This window comes from Macaca mulatta, chromosome 6, assembly GCF_049350105.2.
Source record: "Macaca mulatta isolate MMU2019108-1 chromosome 6, T2T-MMU8v2.0, whole genome shotgun sequence".
Lineage (NCBI taxonomy): Eukaryota > Metazoa > Chordata > Mammalia > Primates > Cercopithecidae > Macaca > Macaca mulatta.
In genome coordinates this window covers 143,015,731-143,035,277 of record NC_133411.1, presented here as the reverse complement: position 1 = coordinate 143,035,277, position 19,547 = coordinate 143,015,731, and the positions used below count along the sequence as shown (strand labels likewise).

General features: G+C 57.1%; 1 protein-coding gene across 11 annotated transcripts in view; it reads right to left on the bottom strand.

Annotated features, from left to right (window-relative positions):
- Positions 1-18,582, bottom strand: part of TCF7 (transcription factor 7) — a 33,455-nt gene extending 14,873 nt beyond the window's left edge. For 5 of the 11 annotated variants that reach the window (XM_078005187.1, XM_015140915.3, XM_028849723.2 and 2 more), the window contains exons 1-3: positions 18,078-18,578; positions 17,846-17,912; positions 17,195-17,319 (exon numbers count right to left, since the gene is read on the bottom strand). In XM_078005187.1, the coding sequence (XP_077861313.1) occupies positions 17,195-17,319; positions 17,846-17,912; positions 18,078-18,338 (453 nt within the window). In that variant the 5' untranslated portion in view covers positions 18,339-18,578. Of the gene's footprint in view, positions 1-17,194; positions 17,320-17,558; positions 17,645-17,845; positions 17,913-18,077 lie in introns of those variants that run through there. The other 6 variants (XM_078005189.1, XM_028849728.2, XM_078005190.1 and 3 more) reach the window with 2 other exon arrangements.
- Between the last annotated feature and the right edge of the window lie 965 nt (positions 18,583-19,547).

Genomic DNA, 19,547 nt, shown 5'->3' with positions numbered 1-19,547 from the left:
ACGCCTCACCAGCAGTCCATACTGCTTGATCAGCAAACCCCAGACTCCTGCTTTTTGCCTTTGCCCCTCTGTCTCCCCCACCATCCCAGACACCCCAGGGCTACCCTGAGAGTCATCTCTGTCCCACCAGTGCCTGTCCAGCCTTCTACTGGATGCCTGGTGACAGGGCTCACTCCCAGCAAAGGTGGTCCTTCCTGCCACTGCATTGCTCTTACTGCTCAAAGACTTCCTCAGGCCACTCCAGTCCACTGTCCCACAGGGGCTCCTCACCCTTTTGAACTATTTCCTTAGCCCATGGCTAGGAATTCCTCATTCAGGTGCTCCAGCATGCCCTCTTGTTTGCCAGGCAGGAGTCCAGAAGAGAGCCAGGCAGGGCCAGGCAGGAGGAAGTGGAAACGGGAGACTCCTGAGGTAGTTCTCCTCTGTTCTGAAGTCGAGCTTGGGCCTGGCTTGGCATCCCCCTTCACCACCACCCCCCAACCCCCTCAACTTCCTGCAGGCTCAGGTGAAAAATAAACACAGTCGGCATTTTCCCTGCAGACCGCAGCGGTCTGCTCGCAGGCTGTGCGCACGCTGACAGCCCTTGCCACCGCCAGCAGAGAAACTCCCTCGCCTCTGACGGTTGACTCTGAAAACCCCCAAATGCTTGAGCCCCACAACACTTTCCCAGCGAAGAAAGTTGCTGTTTCCTCTGGCCTCAAGCCTGTGGGGGTAGGGCATAGGTGAGGCCTGTTAAGGCCCTCCCAAGAACGCCTCCCAGTGGCAGGGGACTGTGCCAGCAGAAACAGCCCCCCAAGAGATCAGGATGCTCAGCTGGTCACTATTGGTACCATTCGGTCAGGGTGTATTTATGAGCTCCTATTACGTGCCAGGCAAAAAAATGCTTCAGGCCTAGAGAAAAGCATGTGCTAATGTGAGCGGAGCATTTCCCATGTGTGAGGCAGAGTTCTGAGCACCGTGCAGAGTTGAACTCAGATACTCCTAACACAGACCTTTGATATTTAGGTACAACTAATATGCCCACCTGACAGATGGGGAAGCTGAGGCATGAGGTCACACAGCTAGTAAGTGGCAGAGCTGGGACGACACCCACGACACTGCAAAGGACACCCATGACAGTGCAAAGGGCCTATGATTATTGTGCCCAGGACACTGTCCCAGTTCTAAACTCAGTCTCTCCCTTTCCCAGCCTGGCTGGTCAGGGTGACCGGAACCAGTGCTTCCCTCACCCAAAAAATGCTCCAGCAAGTTTTAGGACCCCTGGGATGGGGGTTCTGCCTACACTGGCAGCCTGTCTGGTGGCAGTAGTTGAGCATGGCCCCAAGGCCCCAGCCATGGCCCCTGCTCACCACGGCACAGCCATGCCGGCCTGCTCCTCTGGCCCTGGTGCCTTCCTCCTGCAATGTTCCATACTTCCTCCTGCTCTGGGCCAGGCTGGCCCACTCTCATCCTGACTTCGGTCTAAGGGTCACCTTGTGGAAAGGCCTGTGACCTGGCTTGGGGTGCCACCAGCCTAGCCAGCAGAGGTTAGCCTGGGGGTCCTGGAAGGCAGGGTCTGCTTGTTAGCATCTCTGTCTGTCTGGGCTCTGCACTCAGCAGGCTTGTTGCATGAAGACCTCTAGAATCCCGGTGCCTCCAGAACCTGTGCATGCCCCCGTCCTCAGCCACAGGGCTGTGGGCTGTGACTTCTTCCCTCAGGTCCCTCAAGCGGAAGGCTGCTCCTGAAGCCTGGACCGGAGCTGGGAGAGGCCTTGGGGAAAAGCCGATGGAAGGAAGGGCAGATCCCCACCTTGAGCCTTGTGTTGCCTCCAGGGCAAAGGCTGACCAGACAGAAAGGTGGGCTATTGCTATGGTTACTCTTCTGTTTGCCAAGCACACAGAGGTGACACTGACTAACATAAATGCCATGTGTGACAACCCACTTGAGGCAGGCATGATGTATTCTTCCCATTTCACACATGTGGGAAGCAGGGCTCAGTGAGGTGAGAAAGTCAGCCGTGGCCCCACAGCCCTTCCTCTACCAGGTCAGTGCCAGGGCCCTTTATGGGCTCTCCAGGTCTTCAGTGGTGCCAGCCTCATTCTCCCCTTCTCACTCTGTACTATAGCCACGTGGGGACACTGGCTCTGAGGGCCATGATTCCCTCTGTTTGGAGCACTCTTCTTACTACTTGGCTTGGCAAACTCCTATCCATCTTTCAGGACTCATATAAATGAGACTTCCTCCTAGAAGTCTATCCTACCCTCCTTATCTGAGGAGGGGTCCCTTGCCATTCCCTCATCCCCAGCTCCTTCTGTAGCACCGATCCACTATGCTATAGTTGACTGTTCATCTGTCCTGTCCTTCCTGTGGTCTGGGATTGTGCCCTAAGTTATTTATATGGAATGTATTAGAACTGGGCCCTTGAAGTTGAGTCCAGTGCAGGTAGGGTGGGAGGTGTGTGTGAGCCAGTGTTTAGGGAGAATGTGGCTGCACTAAATAAGGCACCCTGGCTGGGGCTGGGCACAGGGTCACTGCAGCATACAGGTTAGGAAGCTGGGAGGAGCTAGAGCCACTACTTGGACTCAGGACATCCTACCTGCTACCTAAGACCCTTTGGCCTCCTCCTACCCCTGTCCTCTCCTGCCTGTAATACTTTGGGAGTCAGAATGACCAGTCAACATCAGGGCTGCCATTAATTTACATAGGGCATTTGTGCTAATTAGAAAAAGCACCCTTTCTTTTGGACAGACACCCGGGCCATGCCATGCCAGGGCAGTGGCTTGGGAAGCACAGTGCAGGCTGGTCTCAGCCCTTGGCCCAGCTCCCCTGGCACAGCCCCTCCAGTTCTCACTTTCCTTCTTTGCGCTGTTAGGGCCCACCAGTCAGCCCTACAGCTCCCCAGGAGTCTGTGTCTAGAGCTGGAGCCCCACTGCCCAGCACCAGTGGCACTTTAGTGCCAAGGAGTCTGTCTGCCCAGTTGCTGAGCAGGATGCCCCTCAAGGCCTCAGACTATAAGAATCAACTGCTCGGGGGGCGGGACGAGGCTTGCCTGCATATGGACCAGGCCTTGATTTTTGGGCTTTCACAGACCCCATCTCTGCAGATAATACTCCAGTAGGGCCGAGAATGCCAGCCAGGCTGGAGGCGCCCCTGCTCATGCCCTTTTATCCCTAGCCCCCGCTCCAGGCACCACTGCCCAGGACACAGTGCTCTCCAAAGGACGGCCCGCAAGCTCCCTGCCCACAGCGTGCTGGATGCCCTGTGCCAGACGCCCACCACAAAGCACAGAAAAAAGCACAGAGTGTGGCTGCGTGGCCAGCTGAGCTGGAAGGGGTGGGAGATGGCAAGGCCACACCCTCCTGGACCAAGAGGCTTCAGTCTCACCTGCTGGCACAAGGCTGTTGCTACAGTTGCACAGAGCTCTGCTAGGTGCGTGTGGCCAGTTCACCCACCGCCTGACCTTGACATCAGATAAAGGGGCCTGCCACAGCGGAGGTGGGGACTGGAGTCCCTGCATGCAGCCTTGGCAAACCACAGGCCTGCTCTAGCCCAGCCCGGCCCAAGGCACCCTCGGAACTCACTGAGCCCCACTTAGCCGAGTGGCCTGGCCCATGGCCTCCAGTGGTTTCTATGCATTCGTTTACTTGCGTTTTCCTTCCTCCACTTTGAGGTGAACGCCCCTCAGGACAGGATGTTTTTAGAGGAAAATATAAGCTTCCGGGAGCTGCTGCAACTGAGCTGCTAGTTGATGCTACCAACACAGCCTGGAGACTGCACAGCAGCCCTGAGGCTGGGCAACCCCCAGCCCAGGCAGTTACTCATGCAGCTCCTCATCAGTGCCCAGCCGTCCAGAAGCCCAGCGTGGACTGTGGACCGAGCACAACCTCATAGCTACGCTGTCTTTGGCAGTAGGGAATGGAAAACAGGGATCTGGGGATGCAGGTGTTTGAGGAGTTCTCAGGCTGTTTTCCAGAAAAGGCAGGAAAATACCAGAGGTGCAGATTTAGAGATGGCAGCCCCCACTAGTAACAGCCAACTGAGTGTCTCGCAGTCTGCAGAGCTCCACCCCTGCCGGAATCCCACGTCTTCCCAACCACGTTGTGCTGTGCATACGGACTTTGCAGACGAGGAAAGTGAAGCACAGAGAAGCTAAGAATCTTGCCCAAGGTCTCACAGCAAGCAGTGATGGATCTGGATTGGAATCTGGCCCATTGGGGTTTCTGGCCACAGATCTTTACCATTCAGTGACAGGCCTCAACAGGCAGCACTTCGGCTGGCAGCAGCCTGCCAAGCATCTTCCTTGAAATCAATTGGCTAGTAGTGTGGCTCTGACCTCCCCCCGGCCCTAGGTGAGGGCACTCTGTCCTTGAAGGAAGTGATTTTGATTCTCAGTCATAAATGACCAAAAGAAAAGCAAGAGGTCATCCCTCCCACAGGGTCTGGCTGGTGCTCCCTGGCCCCACGTGTGAGGAGGGGTGGGACAGCCCCCGGAGGCTGGGGTGCTCTCACCGCGGCTTGTCTAGCTCCAAGCCCGGGAATGACAGAGTCCAGGCAAGGCCCAAAAAGGCAGGGGCTCAAGGGCGGAGGGACAGAGCCTTGGAGATCGCCTCCCCAGCCTCGGCCCTGCATTCTTGCCCCAATTTAATCTAGCAGCCTCTGAGGAGCAAAGACAAAACAGGGGTCTCCAAGTCATGTGTTCTGTCCTGCAGCCTGCACCAGCCTAGGAGGACAGTCCTGCCCTGAGGCCATGGTCATGAAGCGCTCACTCCCCCAGCTACGGCCAGTCAAGGCCCCTGGGGCTCTGTCTGGACTGTCTAGCCATTTATCCAAAGGGAAACAAGGCATGGAAAGGAGCTCCTGGAGGTGCCAGGCCCTTGTGTGCTGCTGCCCGAGCCCTCACACCCAGTGTAAGCAGAGGGAGGAGGCTGGGCTGTGCCAGCTGCATGGGAGCCTCAGGAGAGCCCTTCATGAAGCGAGTAGGGGAGGGTCACACAAAACTGCCCCAGACAGCTCTCAGAAACACACCTGGGTGTAGCATTACACAACCAGGGCAGAGGACGAAATACCAAACTCCTGGGGTTGAGGAGTGGGAAGGGATGCGACGGGTGAGCCAGGCACCCAGCTGTGGCTGCAACACACATGTGCGCGGCCAAAGATGCAACGGAGTGTAAGGGGAGGGACAGCGAATGCCGAGTCAGATGTCTGGGTTCAAATCCCTCCTCCAGTACCCACTAGGCGCAAGTCTCTCCATGCCTGGGGGTCCCCATCTGTAAAACATCCAGGTCTCATGGGGTTGCTATGAAGATTAGATGAATATTTGTGCTTTTTTCTTAATATTCCTTTTTTACTTAAGAACAAAGTGAAACAAAAGGAGAAAAATCAAAAGCAAGTATGTCCCAAGAAAAAGGCTTTTCAGGAACGCCAGCACTGTGCCAGGTTGGGGCTGCCAGCCCTTGATTTCCTCTGGACCACTGCCTGATTCCTGTCAGGCCAGATCACTGAGCTCCTGGCTGGCCCACAATGACCAGAGTGAGAGGGTGGGAGGCGGTGGGGCAGCGAGAGAAGAAACTGCCCTCAAAGTGCCCCAGTGGGGCTGGCAGCAGCTCTGGTTCCTAAGCAGCTTTCCCATGGGGGAATAAGGTGGGTGGGCGCACCCATACGCTGGGACTCCCTCAGCTGCCTCAATCCAGCATTTTGCACGACTCAGCCTAGGAAACCCCCTAGCCCAGCCCGGGACCATACAGAGGAGGGTGCCTGGCCCAGGAGTCCAACAGCAGGCCCTGAGCTGCATCAGGACCAACACTAGAAAGAGAAAGTGATCCACCTATAGACAGGCCTTAACTGTCCTTCCATCACGCACCAAATCAGAATCAATCCTAATGTCATTTGTGGATACTTTTCCATGTAACATTTCTTCTGGAAGCCCTGGGCATCTGCCTTTCAAGTAAGAAAGACAGCCCTTTTGGCCCTGGGAGCCCTGAACTTGCCAGGTGTCTGGGGAGAAAAGGGGTCATCCCTGACCCAGGCCCAGAGCTATGAGGTACCCCTGGGGAGGCAGTGAGAGCAATGGCCTTTCTCTGGGGCCAGAGGAATCCAGCTGGGTCCAGCTTATGAATCTGGCAGTGTGCTAGGGGTATCACCCAGCTTCTTGGCCCACAGTGCCCCCATCTCCACACATTCTACAGCAAGTGGGACAGAGCAGGGAGGAGCATGGGTTTCAGGGTAAAACAAACCAAAGTTCAAATCCTGACTCTGCCAGGTATTAGCGCATTCCTTATCCTCTCTGAGCCTCAGTTTCCTCATCTGCAAAAGGGAGGCCACAGTAGTACCTGCTTTCTTGGCTTGTATAATCTTTTTTTGTGTGTTTTTAGAGACAGAGTCTAGCTCTGTTGCCCAGGCTGGAGTGCAGTGGCACAATCTCGGCTCACTGCAACCTCTGCCTCCTGGGTTCACGTGATTCTCCTGCCTCAGCCTCCTGAGTAGTGGGATTACAGGCGTGCGCCACCATGCCGGGCTAATTTTTGTATTTTTAGTAGAGGCGGGGTTTCATCATGTTGGTCAAGCTGGTCTCGAACTCCTGACCTTGTGATCCGCCCGCCTCGGCCTCCCAAAGTGCTGGGATTACAGGCGTGAGGCACCACGCCCTGTCGATCTGTACCATCTTGATACCATCAGGAGTAAAAGCCCCTGGCACAGGTCTGGTGCTTGGGAAGTGCTTGACACATGAACTACTGTAGTTGTTGTTATTCTTTCAACAACTGCTTACTGAGCACCTACTGTGTGCCAGGCCCTAGGGTGGGCGCTGAGAATCCAGTGGTGAAATGAACAGATGTGGCCTGGGCCCCACAGATCCTCTCCAGCCCTTTCTGATCCCAACTCCATCCCTGACACCACCCCCTGCAACATGGCCATCAACCCTGTGGCCTTGGCTCTTCCAGGTTCATCTGTCCCCACATCCCCACCCATGGGGCTGCCCACTGCTTCAAAGGCTGCCAGCGAGCTCCGGGGTGGCTGCTGCAGCCAGGCACGCACTCAGTGGCCAGCCAGCCTGGACCATGGCTGTACCCAGCCAGCAGAGACCTCACTGCTGCCACCGCCGCAAGGCTCTCCACAGGCTGCCTCTCAGCATCTCAGAGGGCCCACCCACCTCTGCCTGCCTGGCCACCGGGCCAGCCACAGAGCCATCTGATTTGAATGAAACTTCAAACTTAATGACTTTCATGCTGGTTATTTAAAACACAATGTAATTTTCTAAAACACCCTATTATTTCCTTTGATAGCTACAAAGCTTCCCCCAATCCCATAAGCATGTTTATTTTTAGGGAAAAGAGTGGTTTGCAGTTGGTCATAGAGACCATAAGGAGAGGGAACCCACAGACAGCAGGGCAAAGAGTCAACCCTAGCAGCTCGGAGGCCTGTGCTGCGCTGCCTCCTACTTAGTGGGTTTTCCACTGGACACTGGGGTCTCCCGGGCAGGCCGTGCCCTACTCTCACAAGCACGTTGGCAGTGACTCTTTCGTCCAACATTGGACAGTGGCCAAATAAACATCAGACTACTGCCCTCCCAGTACTCCCCTCCTTGGGGCTGCTGTGTCCTCTTCTGGAAGATGGTTCCACTAGCTTTCCAATAAGCTTCCCGCCAGCATTCCAGGCATGACAAGTCTGGGGAAGGGTCCTGAGACCACCACTTCACCCTCAGCAGCCTCCTCCTGGCTCTCCCAGACATTCTGCCCTGGGTACAGCCACAGGGCCTGAAGCTTTGACCAGCTAAGTGAGACCTGTGCCCAGATAAATTGGCCCCAGGCAGTGGCTGCCCACACTGCGAGGGTGAGTGGGTGGGGCCCTGCCAGTCGGGGCTCCCTGGCAAGGGAGGTGGCCTGGTGGTGGGTGGGTGTGCGTGCAGAGGTCAGCTGAGCCCCACCAATGCGGGGCGTCCTCTGGGAGCAGCTATTTTTAGGTCCCAGGCTTTCATGTGGCCAAATGATGTGGAGTTTACAAAGCATCAGTAATGCGTTTCAGATGGCGGCCCAGCAGGCCAGGAGGCTGGGCCCGCTGCCACCAGAGCCAGGTCAGAGTTAGTCAGAATCCCTCAGCCTAGACTCCCATCACCTGTCCCTCCCTCCCCACGACCCCTTCTTGCCTGATGGGGAGGCTGGCTCTGGAGCAGTACTTGCAGGGAGCTGCCCAGCAGACCCCGGCTGAGGCCCACCCAGCACACAGGCCTCTCCATGGCCAGGGATTCCCACCCCATTTTACAGGAAGAAACTGAGACCTAGAGAGGTTCCCAGATTTGCGTGAGGTCACACAGCAGGGGAAGGGATGGCTTCCTTCCCATCACAGCTCCCTGCCCTCATGGGAAAACTGGGTTTCCTGGGAGGAGATGATTTGCCACCAATGGCACCCAAACCAGCTCAGACATGGAGTGGGGGCAGCCCTAACCATGTAAACTCCCAAAGCCCACACCCACTGTTCCCTGGGGCCACGTCCTGCCCATCCATGCCTGGAGCCTCTGCCGCACACTCATTATTTGGAAGCACATGGTGTGGGGCCCAGACAGCTTTCCTGCCCTTGAAGAGAAAGCTGGTGGTTTTAATGGGGGGCAGGGTGGGGGGGTTAGGAGGAAGCTTATTTCACAGAGTCTGCTCCTCTGATCTCCAGGGAGTTCTAGCTGTGGAGTCGGGGCTGCGGAGTGAGGGCTGTGTGTCCCCAGGCTTGCTCTGGCACTAGGGTAGTCTGCTAGCAGAACCCAAGCAGGTGGCCTCCTCTCAGAAGAGGGCCAGACTCAGGCTCATCCCAGCTATGCCCTAGGCCAGAATCTCTAACCAGCAAGGGACGGAGGCCCTCTGCTCCCTGGGGAACTGGCCAAGAGGAGCCCCATGTTCCAGCAGAAAGCAGGGGAAGGGGGCACCTCTGCGGAGGACAAGCCCACCCAGGCGGCAGACAGCTTGCATGCAGCAGCGGAAGCGGGCCACACGTTTTTAAGGGAGGGAGGCGGTTTCCCAGGTCCAGACCCCAAGCATGACAGGTTGGCGAAACAGGGCAGCAAACTGCCTGAATGAAGAAGCTGACAACATCCTGGTTTCTCGGAGACACCCACCCTCCACCCCTGCCAAAGCCCCAGGGACCCTGGAGCTCTGCTAGAGACAGTGCTGGTCAGAGATGCTCTCCACACCATGGCTAAGTCACCAATGGGCCTTGGGACCTGAGCAAGCCACTGACCTGTGGGGCAGAGTTCCCCTCAGTAATCAGAGGGCCAGACCCTAGGCTCCCGAACCCCGAGACAGCATGAGAGTCAAATGGAAGGACGGGAAAATGGAAACTTCTCACCTCTGAGGTAGCCCTGCCTTGCACTGCCCAACACCCTTGGGTCTTCTCCGCCCAAAGCCTACCCCTCTCTTGGCTCTGCTCAAGTTCCTCCCATGCTCCCCATGCCTCCTAGCATGCACCCTGCCCCAGCAGCTGGCTCTCCCCGCCTTTGTCCTCCGTGTCCAATTCACACCATTGCAGGTGGGCACCGCCTTGCCCTACCATGACACCAACATGCTGCATGTGCCCATCAGCCTCTCCCAGGCTCTGGAACCTGTGCTGCCCCAGCACCAAGGTCACAGGCTGAGCCCTTCTTCTCCAGCGTCACCGCACATCCCTCACAGATCCTGGGCCTCTGTCTGCCCCTCTCCTGGTGGAGCATGCCAGCCTCTGCCTCTCTCCTCCTTTGTTCCAGCAGGGCCCCCGCCCAGAGTGTTCTCCCCCTCTCACCTGTGTAGGCCCCTCTCTCAGGAGCCTCCCCTGCTGCCCCCACTGGCCTCTCCCTCCCCTGTGCCCTTTTTCCAACTCCAGCAGAACCTCAAAGCCAACTTAGAGGCTCCCAGTGAAAGTCTCTTTGTCTCCCAGGATTAAGCTCTGGAAGGGCAGAGGGAGCCCGCCACGTGCTAACCCAGGTCAAGTATAGAGAAGGGACTCAGTCGGGGTGTGGACCCCAGATTACAGCAGAGAAAGTGTAGTCTATCGACAGGCTGAGGGCCCAAGGGTAGGGTAGGCCAGAGGACACTGTCCCAGGGGAGCTGGGAAAGGAAAGTGCAGCCAAGGCCCCAGTCCCACCTCAGCTTTCGGAGCACTCACACTCCTAGTAGAGGCCTTCCCTCCACCACCACTGCCACTCAGGAGGCACCTACTGTGTGCTGGGTTTCACATACACTGTCTCTTTCCATTCCATACTGACCCAAACAGGTGAGAACCCTCATTATCCTCAGTTTTCGATAAGAAAACTAAGGCCCAGAGGGCTAAGTAACTCACCCAGGGCCACCCAAAGAATGGCAGATACAGTATCAGAGGGTGCATCGCGCAGACTCAACACCTTCCCTCTGTCCACTCCTCTAAGGGGCCTTGGATAAGTCCCTTCCCTGATCTGGCCTCCCTGTCCCCACCTGCAGCAGGAGGATCTGTGCACTGTACCATTGGGGGTGGGGGCCCCTGTGACCTGATAAAACACCTGTTTCCTCCAACGGAGCCTTGTTTGTACACAGCAGCAGGAAGCACCAGTCACAAGGTGTGAGGGGTGTGACTGTATGGCTTTGGGACCGCAACAGCCTGTGGAGGCTCAGAGGGGCTGTGGCTTGCCTTGCACCTCCAGGAGGCTCTGGGCCCACCCCTGACCCACCTGACCTCAGCAGTTATGTGACTTTAAACCAGCACCCCCAGAGCCCTGCTTAAGCTCAGCTAAACCTCCCTCCTTGGAGGGGCAGGGGATGGGGTATGGTTTCCACAGACCCAGAAAGGGGGCCACCCTCATCTGCTTCAGCCCCGCTCACTTGAGTCTCAGAGCAGCTGAGGAGGTGGCAGTGCTGGTATGAATATTCCCGAGTGCTGCTGTGGAAACTGGCTTGGTGGAACCTGGTAGAGCTGGGGGAAGGATCCCAGGTCTCAGCAACCAATCCACGGCTCTTTGCCAGCCCTGGGTCTTGGGAAGGTCTTTTCTGCCCTGCTGAGCTGGTACTCACCCTGACTTTCCAGAGGAGGGGCAAGCCACCCTGAATTCCCAGCCATCCCTCCCTGCTCCCAGGACAGGGTGGGGCAGGAAGCCTGGCTCTAACCAGGGGTCTGCAGCATCGGCCCCCTTCATGGTGCTCTCCTGGCTTTGAGGGAGCCACCCTCAAAGTCCCACCTTGGGAGCAGCGGAGAAGAGGCTGCAGATTTTTCAAATGTGATAGCCAATACTACGCAGGCAGCCTTCCAAGGAAAGAAATGTAATTCAAAATAGCTCACAGTCGCACTGCCCACCACAAACCTATTCAATGCAGAACAAACAAGGCAGAACTCCATGTCAGCTGTGCTGAGCCACTGTAAGCACGGGACACTCACAGCTCAGAACCTACAGCGAACTGGGGCACCAGGGAAGCAAACGCCTTGACTCTTCCTGCCCCTTGACCCCATAATTCTGTGTGGGTATTATGCTTCAGGAAAAAGTCAAGGTGGAAACGAAGGAGTGATGTGTACAGAACATCACTCACCCTGGGAAAGAAGGCAGCCCGGGAGCAAGCCAGAGCCACAGGGGAGGCTGCGAGCAAGGAGGATGCCCACACCTGTGGCATCATGGCAAGAATGAGGGGCACGCACAGGGTGGCCATGGCTTCCCAGGCTGATGGCCATGAGAGTTTTTTGGGTTTTTTTTTTTTGACGAGTCTGGCTCTGTTGCCCAGGCTGGAGTGTAGTGGCTGATCTGGGCTCACTGCAACCTCCACCTCCCAGGTTCAAGCGATTCTCCTGCCTCAGCCTCCCAAGTAGAGGAGTTGGGATTATAGGCGTGTGCCACCATGCCCAGCTAATTTTTGTATTTTTAGTAGAGACTGGGTTTCACCATGTTGGCCAGGCTGGTCTTGAACTCCTGGCCTCAAGTGATCCACCTACCTTGACCTCCCGAAGTGCTGGGATTACAGGCATGAGCCACTGCGCCATTTTTTTTTTTTTTTTTTTTTTTAAACAAAACAGCTTAAGCTTCTAATGTCTCATGTAAAGGACTTTTACATGACAAGGAAGGGGAGTCTCTTTCAGATCAATCTTTGTGGTGGCAGGAGAGAATTCTGAGGAAGGAATGAGTGGCTGTGGCTCCCTGGTGGCCCCAGGGATAGCACTTTCCCTCCTAAGAATTCTGGGTCAGGCAGGGTAGTGAGTAGGTGGCCTGTACACCTGAGTCCCCAGTCCCCGGGTTCAGACCTCCAGACCCCTCCGTGCCCAAGTCCATGTGGGGCCCATGAGTGAGCCACCACTGGCCCCCTGGGAGCCAGGCCAGCAAGGGACAAGGGTTCAGTCATGGCTGACTCCCCCTGGCCAGGCTGCACTGGCACCTCTCTGGGCCCCTCCCTGGCACTGCTGCTGGTCCTCACTCCAACTCTGGGAGGAGGGCTCACCACTCCCATTGTGCAGAGGAGGAAACGAACAGCCGGGCTTTCTTTGGGTTAAGCATGGTGAGTGCATTGGAAAGCAGTGCCAACCGTCTGAGCCTAAAGAGTTGCCAGGGCGGGCAAGGCAGCCAGAGTCGAGGGATGAGGAGGGGCCCACTGGGAATGGTCAGAGGCGGCTCCCTGAGGTGGAGACATGTGAATTGAGCCCTGGGTGAGGAATGAAAAGGTGGCGGCTATGTGCAGGGCTGCGGCAGAGACTTCCAAGCGGAGGGAAGCAGTGTAGGAGTCCTGGGGTGGAAAGAAGTTGCTGGCTGTAAGACCCCCTAGGACAGGGAGGGGACTGCCGTCAGGGAGACAGCAAGAGGCTGGTGCAGGTGATGAGGGGCGGCTGGTGGGGGCCACCCAGGCGCTCAGCTGTGGTGAGTGGCTTGGACCTTACTCCAAGAGCAATGGGAAGCTAATGCAGGGTTTAATCAGGTAAGAGATGTGATCTGATTCTGTTTTTAAAGGACCCCTTGGCTGCTACATGAAGCCTGGACTGTGGGTTAGGATGGGGGTTGGGGGTGAGGGAGGGGTCCTCTGGAGGCTGTTGCTGCTGTCTGGGTGAGAGATGGCGATGGCTGGGGCTTCGGGTGCCGACTGCAGAGAAGTAGGGAGGTTTGGGATGTGTTCAGAGGGAAGCCTGGGGCCTGCCAGTCCCTCCTCTGTCTTCATCCAAACCCTGTGGCCTTCAGAGTGCTGCTCAGTGGGCCCTCCCTCACAGCCGGGGCTGGGGCTGGCTCTGCCCGGGACACCTCAGTGACAGCACTCCTCTGGCCAGCTCTGCTTCAGGTCTCTATCTGTCTCCTCTGCTCAGCCGGGCACTCCCAGGGGAAGAGCCTGGTTCCAGTCTGGGGGTCCAGTACCTGATACCCAGCCTGGTGCCAAATTCCCACCTAATAGGCTTCACTCCAACCAGGACTGGCGCTCAACACCAATAACTAACACTTTTCAGCAAGGCCCATGGCTCGCTTTGCAGCATGTGGAAGCCGGTGGGTGCTCCTGCACCTACTCATCTCTGCAGAGCTCCTCGGACAGGCTGGCCATGCGTCAGCAGCACTTCCTTCCTCTGCTGGAGCCTTGCTCATACCCTCACCTCCTGTTCCCCCGGGCACGCTCTGGACCTGCCGGGAGTCCCAACATGAGTCCACTGCCTCAGTGAGGCTCCTTCTGCTGGACCTGACACCTGACGCCTGACCCCCTGGCTTGGGGCATCCCTAGGCATCTGGATGGCTGTGGAGATCAGGGACAGGGACACATGGCCCCAAGCCTGCAACAGCCAAAGGCTTCAGCCTTCTTATTTAAATTGAGATGTAATTCACATATCGTGAAATACGCTGTTTTAAAGGTATATAATTCAGTGGCTTTTAGTATATTCCTAAGATTGTGCAGCTGCCACCACTATCTAATTCCAGAACCTATTTATCACCCCAGAAAGTATCCCCATACCCATGCGCAGTCGCTCCCTGGGCCCCTCTTCCGTCAGCCCCTAGCAAGCACGAATCCTCTTTCTGTCTCTATGGATGTGTCTATTCTGGATATTTCATCAAAATGGCAAAAGGCTCGGCATCTGTCCAAGCTACAGACTCCAAGTGGAGCTCATAGAAGAAGCCACAGCGCAACGCGGCCTCACATCATTTTTGGATATGACAAGACTGACTACACTGCTGTATGCATTCAGGAACCTGAGTTTGCCTAAGGAACGATGCCTTACTCATCCCAGAATCCCCCCAGAGTATAGCCTAAGATCAGCTCACTATCCTCCCACTCACCACCTCCACCTACTCTCAGGTCTCAAAGCAGAGAAGAGAAAACAAAACCAAACCAAAGCCCAGGCAACACAGTGAGACCCATCGCTACAGAAACAAAAACAAACTTAGCTGGGTATGGTAGTGCATACCTGTTGTCCCAGCTACTCAGGAGGCTGAGGTGGGAGGATCGCTTGAGCCCAGGAGTTCGAGGCTGCAGTGAGCCAAGATCACACCACTGCACTCCAGCCTGGGCACCAGAGTGAGACCCTGTCTCTAAAAAAACACAAACACAAACACAAAACAAAACAAAACAAAAAAACCCTGGTTACTGGTCTAGGCCAGTAACTGCCTGTAAGCCTACATTAGGTGCTTGACAGTGTTCATGGAATAAACTTTGACCTAATTTTTTCTTCCTCTAACAAGCTTAAGAGAAGCCAACTACCAAAAAGAAGGAACCTTTTCGGAAGAAAAAAAAAAAGTATGTCCCGTGGCAGTTGGCTGTGGGGTGGTCATTCAGCCCATTGCTCCCGGCAAGGTTCAAGCTGGCCTATTTCGAGGTCTCTTAACACAGCAGCCGCATGGGCATCCCACCCACATGGGCAGAGCAGGTCCCTGGTACAGGCTTTCCCCGCTCCCAAGGGAGGTCCAATGACTGGCCTCAAGCCTCTCAGCTAAGTGTTGACCACATGGGTGCCCTCAGAGAAGACCGGGCAAAGGGCATGGGGGCCTGGATCTAAGGCCTGTGGCAGGACCCGAGCAGCAAGCTGTCTGTCCTTTAAAGATGGGCTTGGGAAAGTGACCAGCTTTGGAAAAATCTTCCAAAGGCAATTTTTCCTCAGGGCCCTTGCAAGGGGCTCCTGATCCAAGATAAGAGGATCATTCCGGGTTCCAGACACATGAACCTTGAATCCAATGATAAATGTGCTTCTAAAATGTGGGGGTGGATTCACTTTGCTTGGTAAAACCCAATCACATTTTAAATGCCCACACGTCTTCAGGTAATGCAAGCAAATACTCTGACTTGCTATGTGTTTATAACTGTCAGGTTTGCTTAAAAGAGGTTCCCCTACATTCACATACATCTTCCTCACCCAGTGTCACTCCAGCTTACACCTTTGCCTCTGTCCTTTTCTGCAGCCCCACAGAGCAGCTGAGGCCAGGGCACAGAGAGCCAGTGTCAGAGCCCGTCCTTCTTCTCCTCATGTGAGCCCAGAAGCCACACGGTGGGGACTGTGGCTGCGTGGGGAGGAGGGCAAGGGGCTATGTACCTATAGGAGCAGGTGCGATACATAGAAATGTATCTGCTGTAGCTTGAGAAAGACTGAAAGGTGAAAAGACAGGTCAGTGGTGGTGTGCCTCCCGCACTGTCCTGACTTTTAGAGCCCACTCTTGACCCATGTGGGCCAAAGGACACCAAATGGTTCCATCACCCATACCCTGACAGCAGAACAAGGCCTTCCCTGCTCCAGATACTCCCCCAGCACTTGCCCACACCACTAGATGACCTCCGAAAGGCGGCCTTTTCCCTGCGCTGCTGTGGAGCCCCAGGAGGCTGGAGTGGAGCCTTGGGCCTAGGCCTTTTGTCTAATCATGGTTCCAAGGTGACCCCGGCCCCCATGCAAGTGGCTCACCTGTCAGAAGTTTGGCACTGGTAAGTTATGTTAACCTGGTCCCAAATCTAAGGGTTTACATCTTGTAGGGATCCAAAATGCATCTTCATTAAGCATGGGCTCATGCAGGGTGAGTTCTCTGGGTATAGTCACTGTATCGGGCGGGAATGCTGGGGGGCACGCCCCTCACCTCACAGACTTGGAAGGAAGTGAACCACCTCATATACCAAGCCACTCCAGAGCAGAAAGTCGGATACAGAGACTACTTGGAAAACATGCTCATTTTACAGATGAGGAAATAGGGGCCCAAAGGGCAAGGAGTTCATTTCTAGAGCTGGCCATATAACAGGTTTTCCAGCCTGGGCTTCTGGAAAGCCTGTATGTCTTCTCACTCCCACTGACTTGGCATCCAGCAGCTCTCAGAACCACCCTCTTCACTCCTGGTCTGAAACAGCCTAGCAGTTACTCTCCTCCCTCTGGTGACCCCACTGTAGCCATGTGAGCCTCCAGCCTGCTAGCCCCACCTGCACTGGGCTTACATTCACACCCAACACTCGCTTACCACAGTCTCCAAACCTTCCATGTACCTTCACCCCAACTTGGACCAACTGAGAAGAGTGTGAAACACGAATAGGAATTTCTTTAAAAGCACAGCTGTACTGCTCCAAAGCACTCAGAATAGGCTCTTCGCACTTTAGGTCATCTGCACCAATGGGCATGGTTTGTAATGATCATGAAATGTTTTCAAAGCACTGGGACTTAAAAATATTTAATTCCCGAATTAATTAAACTGGTCCCTTCTCAACATCTCTGATTTGTAGCACCTTTGCCAACCCTTCCTGGTGTGTCTGAGACCAAGCCAGTTTCCTAAGAACCCACTTTCCACACATGGTGTTCAGGGTCCTTCTTTGGCAAGGGTGCACTCACGCCAGTAAGGACACAGCCGAGTACAGCACGTTTCTCCTGCACAACCAGGGCACCTGAACAGATCAGCTTTCCTGCCCACTCCTCCAAGCGCCAAGGAGGCTCAGGGTTTCCTGGGCTAGTTAGAAAGTTAATTGCAAAGCTCTGAGATCAGATCAGAGCAGCCAGGAGCGACGGTGGTCTCGACTCAGAAGTTCTCTAAGAAGACCCCACCCTGGCATCACCCCGCACCAGGACAGACTGCACCTGCTTATGAGCAAGCTGGGAAGACAAAAGCCAAGAGCCAGAGGGCAAGGGGGTGCCCCAGGGCGGCCTCTCCTTCCTTCACCAAATTTCTCCTTTTGGTTCAGATCCCACTGGGTGTGTATGGGAAGAAAGACCAGCACAGGAGTCTCGTCTATTTTGTTCCAGGCAGAAGTCTTGCCCGTGCCTCACCTACCTGGTCAAGGAGGCTGCAAGCACAGGGCGGCACTGACTGCCGGGTCCACTTACCAGCGGGGGCTGCGGCTGGGGGTGCTGCCCTGCTCCCGAGGGGGGTGGGTAGTGCATGAGCAGATTGAAGGCGGAGTAGACGGTCTCTTTGTACATGCCGCTGGTACACTCCGGGGCCTTCAGGCCTGGAAAAACCACAGCTGGGTCAGACACACCAGCCCTGGTGGCGGCTGGGACTGAAGGCTGTCTGCTCTTGAGAGAAAAAGAATTGCCAAGGGGTCCCCTTCAAGTTCCTGACTTGGGAAGGAACGGGTTGGGAGTATCCGCAGTGCCAGGTTGTAGGGGAAGGACCTGGAGTGCAGGCCTCCCCGAGGTGGCCACTACTTGACCTCCCCCCGCCCCCCTCGCCCTCCAACCAAGAAACCTTGGCCAGTTCTGTCTCCTGAAGACGGCGGATTAGTCAGTCACCTGGGCAGGAGGGGAGGCGGGCATGGCGGGGGTCTGTTTACTCCTATAAAGGTCAGGGCACCGGAAGTGACTCGACCCGGCGGCGCCCGGGAAGCCCGCCCCCCACTCCCCACCCCTGGGTTTTGCCGCCTCCCGAGCAGCGGTGGAGGAGGCACCCGGCTTCCCGCGGTCCTCGGCGTCCGCGTCCCACCGAGGCCAGGGCCTGAGAGCGAGGAAGGGGGGCCGGGTCGGGCCGAAACTCACCGTCCTCCAGGGGCTCTGGAAGTTTGTCCGGGAAGAGTCTCTGCGCAGCGTGTTCCCGCCCGAGAGCCTGGAGGGAGAACCGGAGGGGAGTGAGGGGCGGTGGGACCGCGGGGATCGGGGCAGACGCCGGGGCAGGGACGCACTGCGCGCTGGAGACCCCGAGGGCCGCGCGCAGCTGGGGCGGCGGGGCGCGGCGACCGCGGGGGAGGAGCCGGCGCCGGCGGGGGCTCACCTCGGCCCCGACCTCGGCCTCGCCGCGGGCCCCGGCGCCGGCTCCCGGGACCCCCGGGATCCCTGCGCCGCCGGCCGCGCCCTCGGACTCGTTCACGAGCGACGACTTGAGCTCGGCGAGGTCGCGCTCGGGACCGGCGGCGCTGTCGCGGATCTTGTCGTCCTGCTCCTCGCCCTCATCCTGGAAGGCCAGCAGCTCGTCCGGTGCGCCGAGGTCGTCGCCGCCGCCCGCGCCGCCCCCGCCTGAGTCCAGCTGCGGCATGGTGCGCTCCGCTCGCCGTGGCGCGGGACGCTGGGCGCGGGGAGTGCGGGGCGCGCAGCCGGCCCGGGGGGCGGCGAGCCCGGAGTCCGAACCTCCGAGCCCGGATTGCGGCGGGCGGAGCGCGGGCTGACTCCGCCTGGGCGGGCTGCAGGCGCGGGCTAGGGCGCTGGGCAGAGCGGCTCCGGGAGCTGGCGGGTCCGAACATCAAAGGCGCCGCCGGCCGAGTGCCGGGGGCGGGGCGGGCGGTGGGGGCGGGCCCGGCCGGGGGCGGGACACAGGTCCGCCCCGCCCCTCCTCTCCCGGGTGAGGCCGGGACGCGCCCACTGGGCGTAGCCTTAAAGGGCTCGCTCTCCCGGAGCGCACCCCGAGCGAGAAGTCGGACGAGCCTGAGAATGATCACCATTCTTCCGAAACGCAGAGACTCTAAAGGGAACTCCTGACGCCCCCCTTACTCAGCTACAACCGATATTCCCCCTGCTTCCTGCGCCCAGGTTTCTCCTCCAGCTGCCGAGGGCGGGAGTCCCCTAGGCCCTTGGGGCTTGGGCGTGGCTTACCACTGCAGCCTTGGTTTGAACTGTATGGTGCTCAGCCTCCAGTGCACCCTGTGCTTTGAACTGGGGGCTTCCTAGGGCTTGGGGCTGCTTGAGGCTGTGCTCGGACCCCAGGGAACCGGCAGCGTTGGGACTCCGCGGCGCTGTCGCGGCTCTTGCCCCATCCTCCATCCCTGTGCCAATCAGAGACTTCCCTCTAGGCTGCCTGCATGCAGCGCGAACACAAGCATACCCCCCTTCGCATATTTATTGAGCTCCTGTTGCATGCAGAGCTTGTACATCACACATCTGTGACGGGCCCCTCGGGCAGGCGACGGCTCTGAGCCGCGAACACAGCCAAGAGCATCAGACCTCAGCCGATCCTCCAAGTCCCAGCCCCTGCTACTCTCCCAACTCGGTTCCATGACTAGAACCTGCATCCCGGAGACTCAGAGCTTTGGGCAGCCACGTGGGCGCGGGATTCCGACGTGGATCCCTCGTCCACAGCAACTCCACCCTAGAAGTCGCATTTAGGGAGCACATGACTCTCAAGTTGACCCTGGCCTGACTAATCCTCTAACCCTCGCTCGATCCAGGCTGAAACATCTAGATTTGCGGAGCGCGGGAAAGTGCCTGGATTCCAGCGCATCTGCATAGCACCCGGGTCTGCGTCCACGCG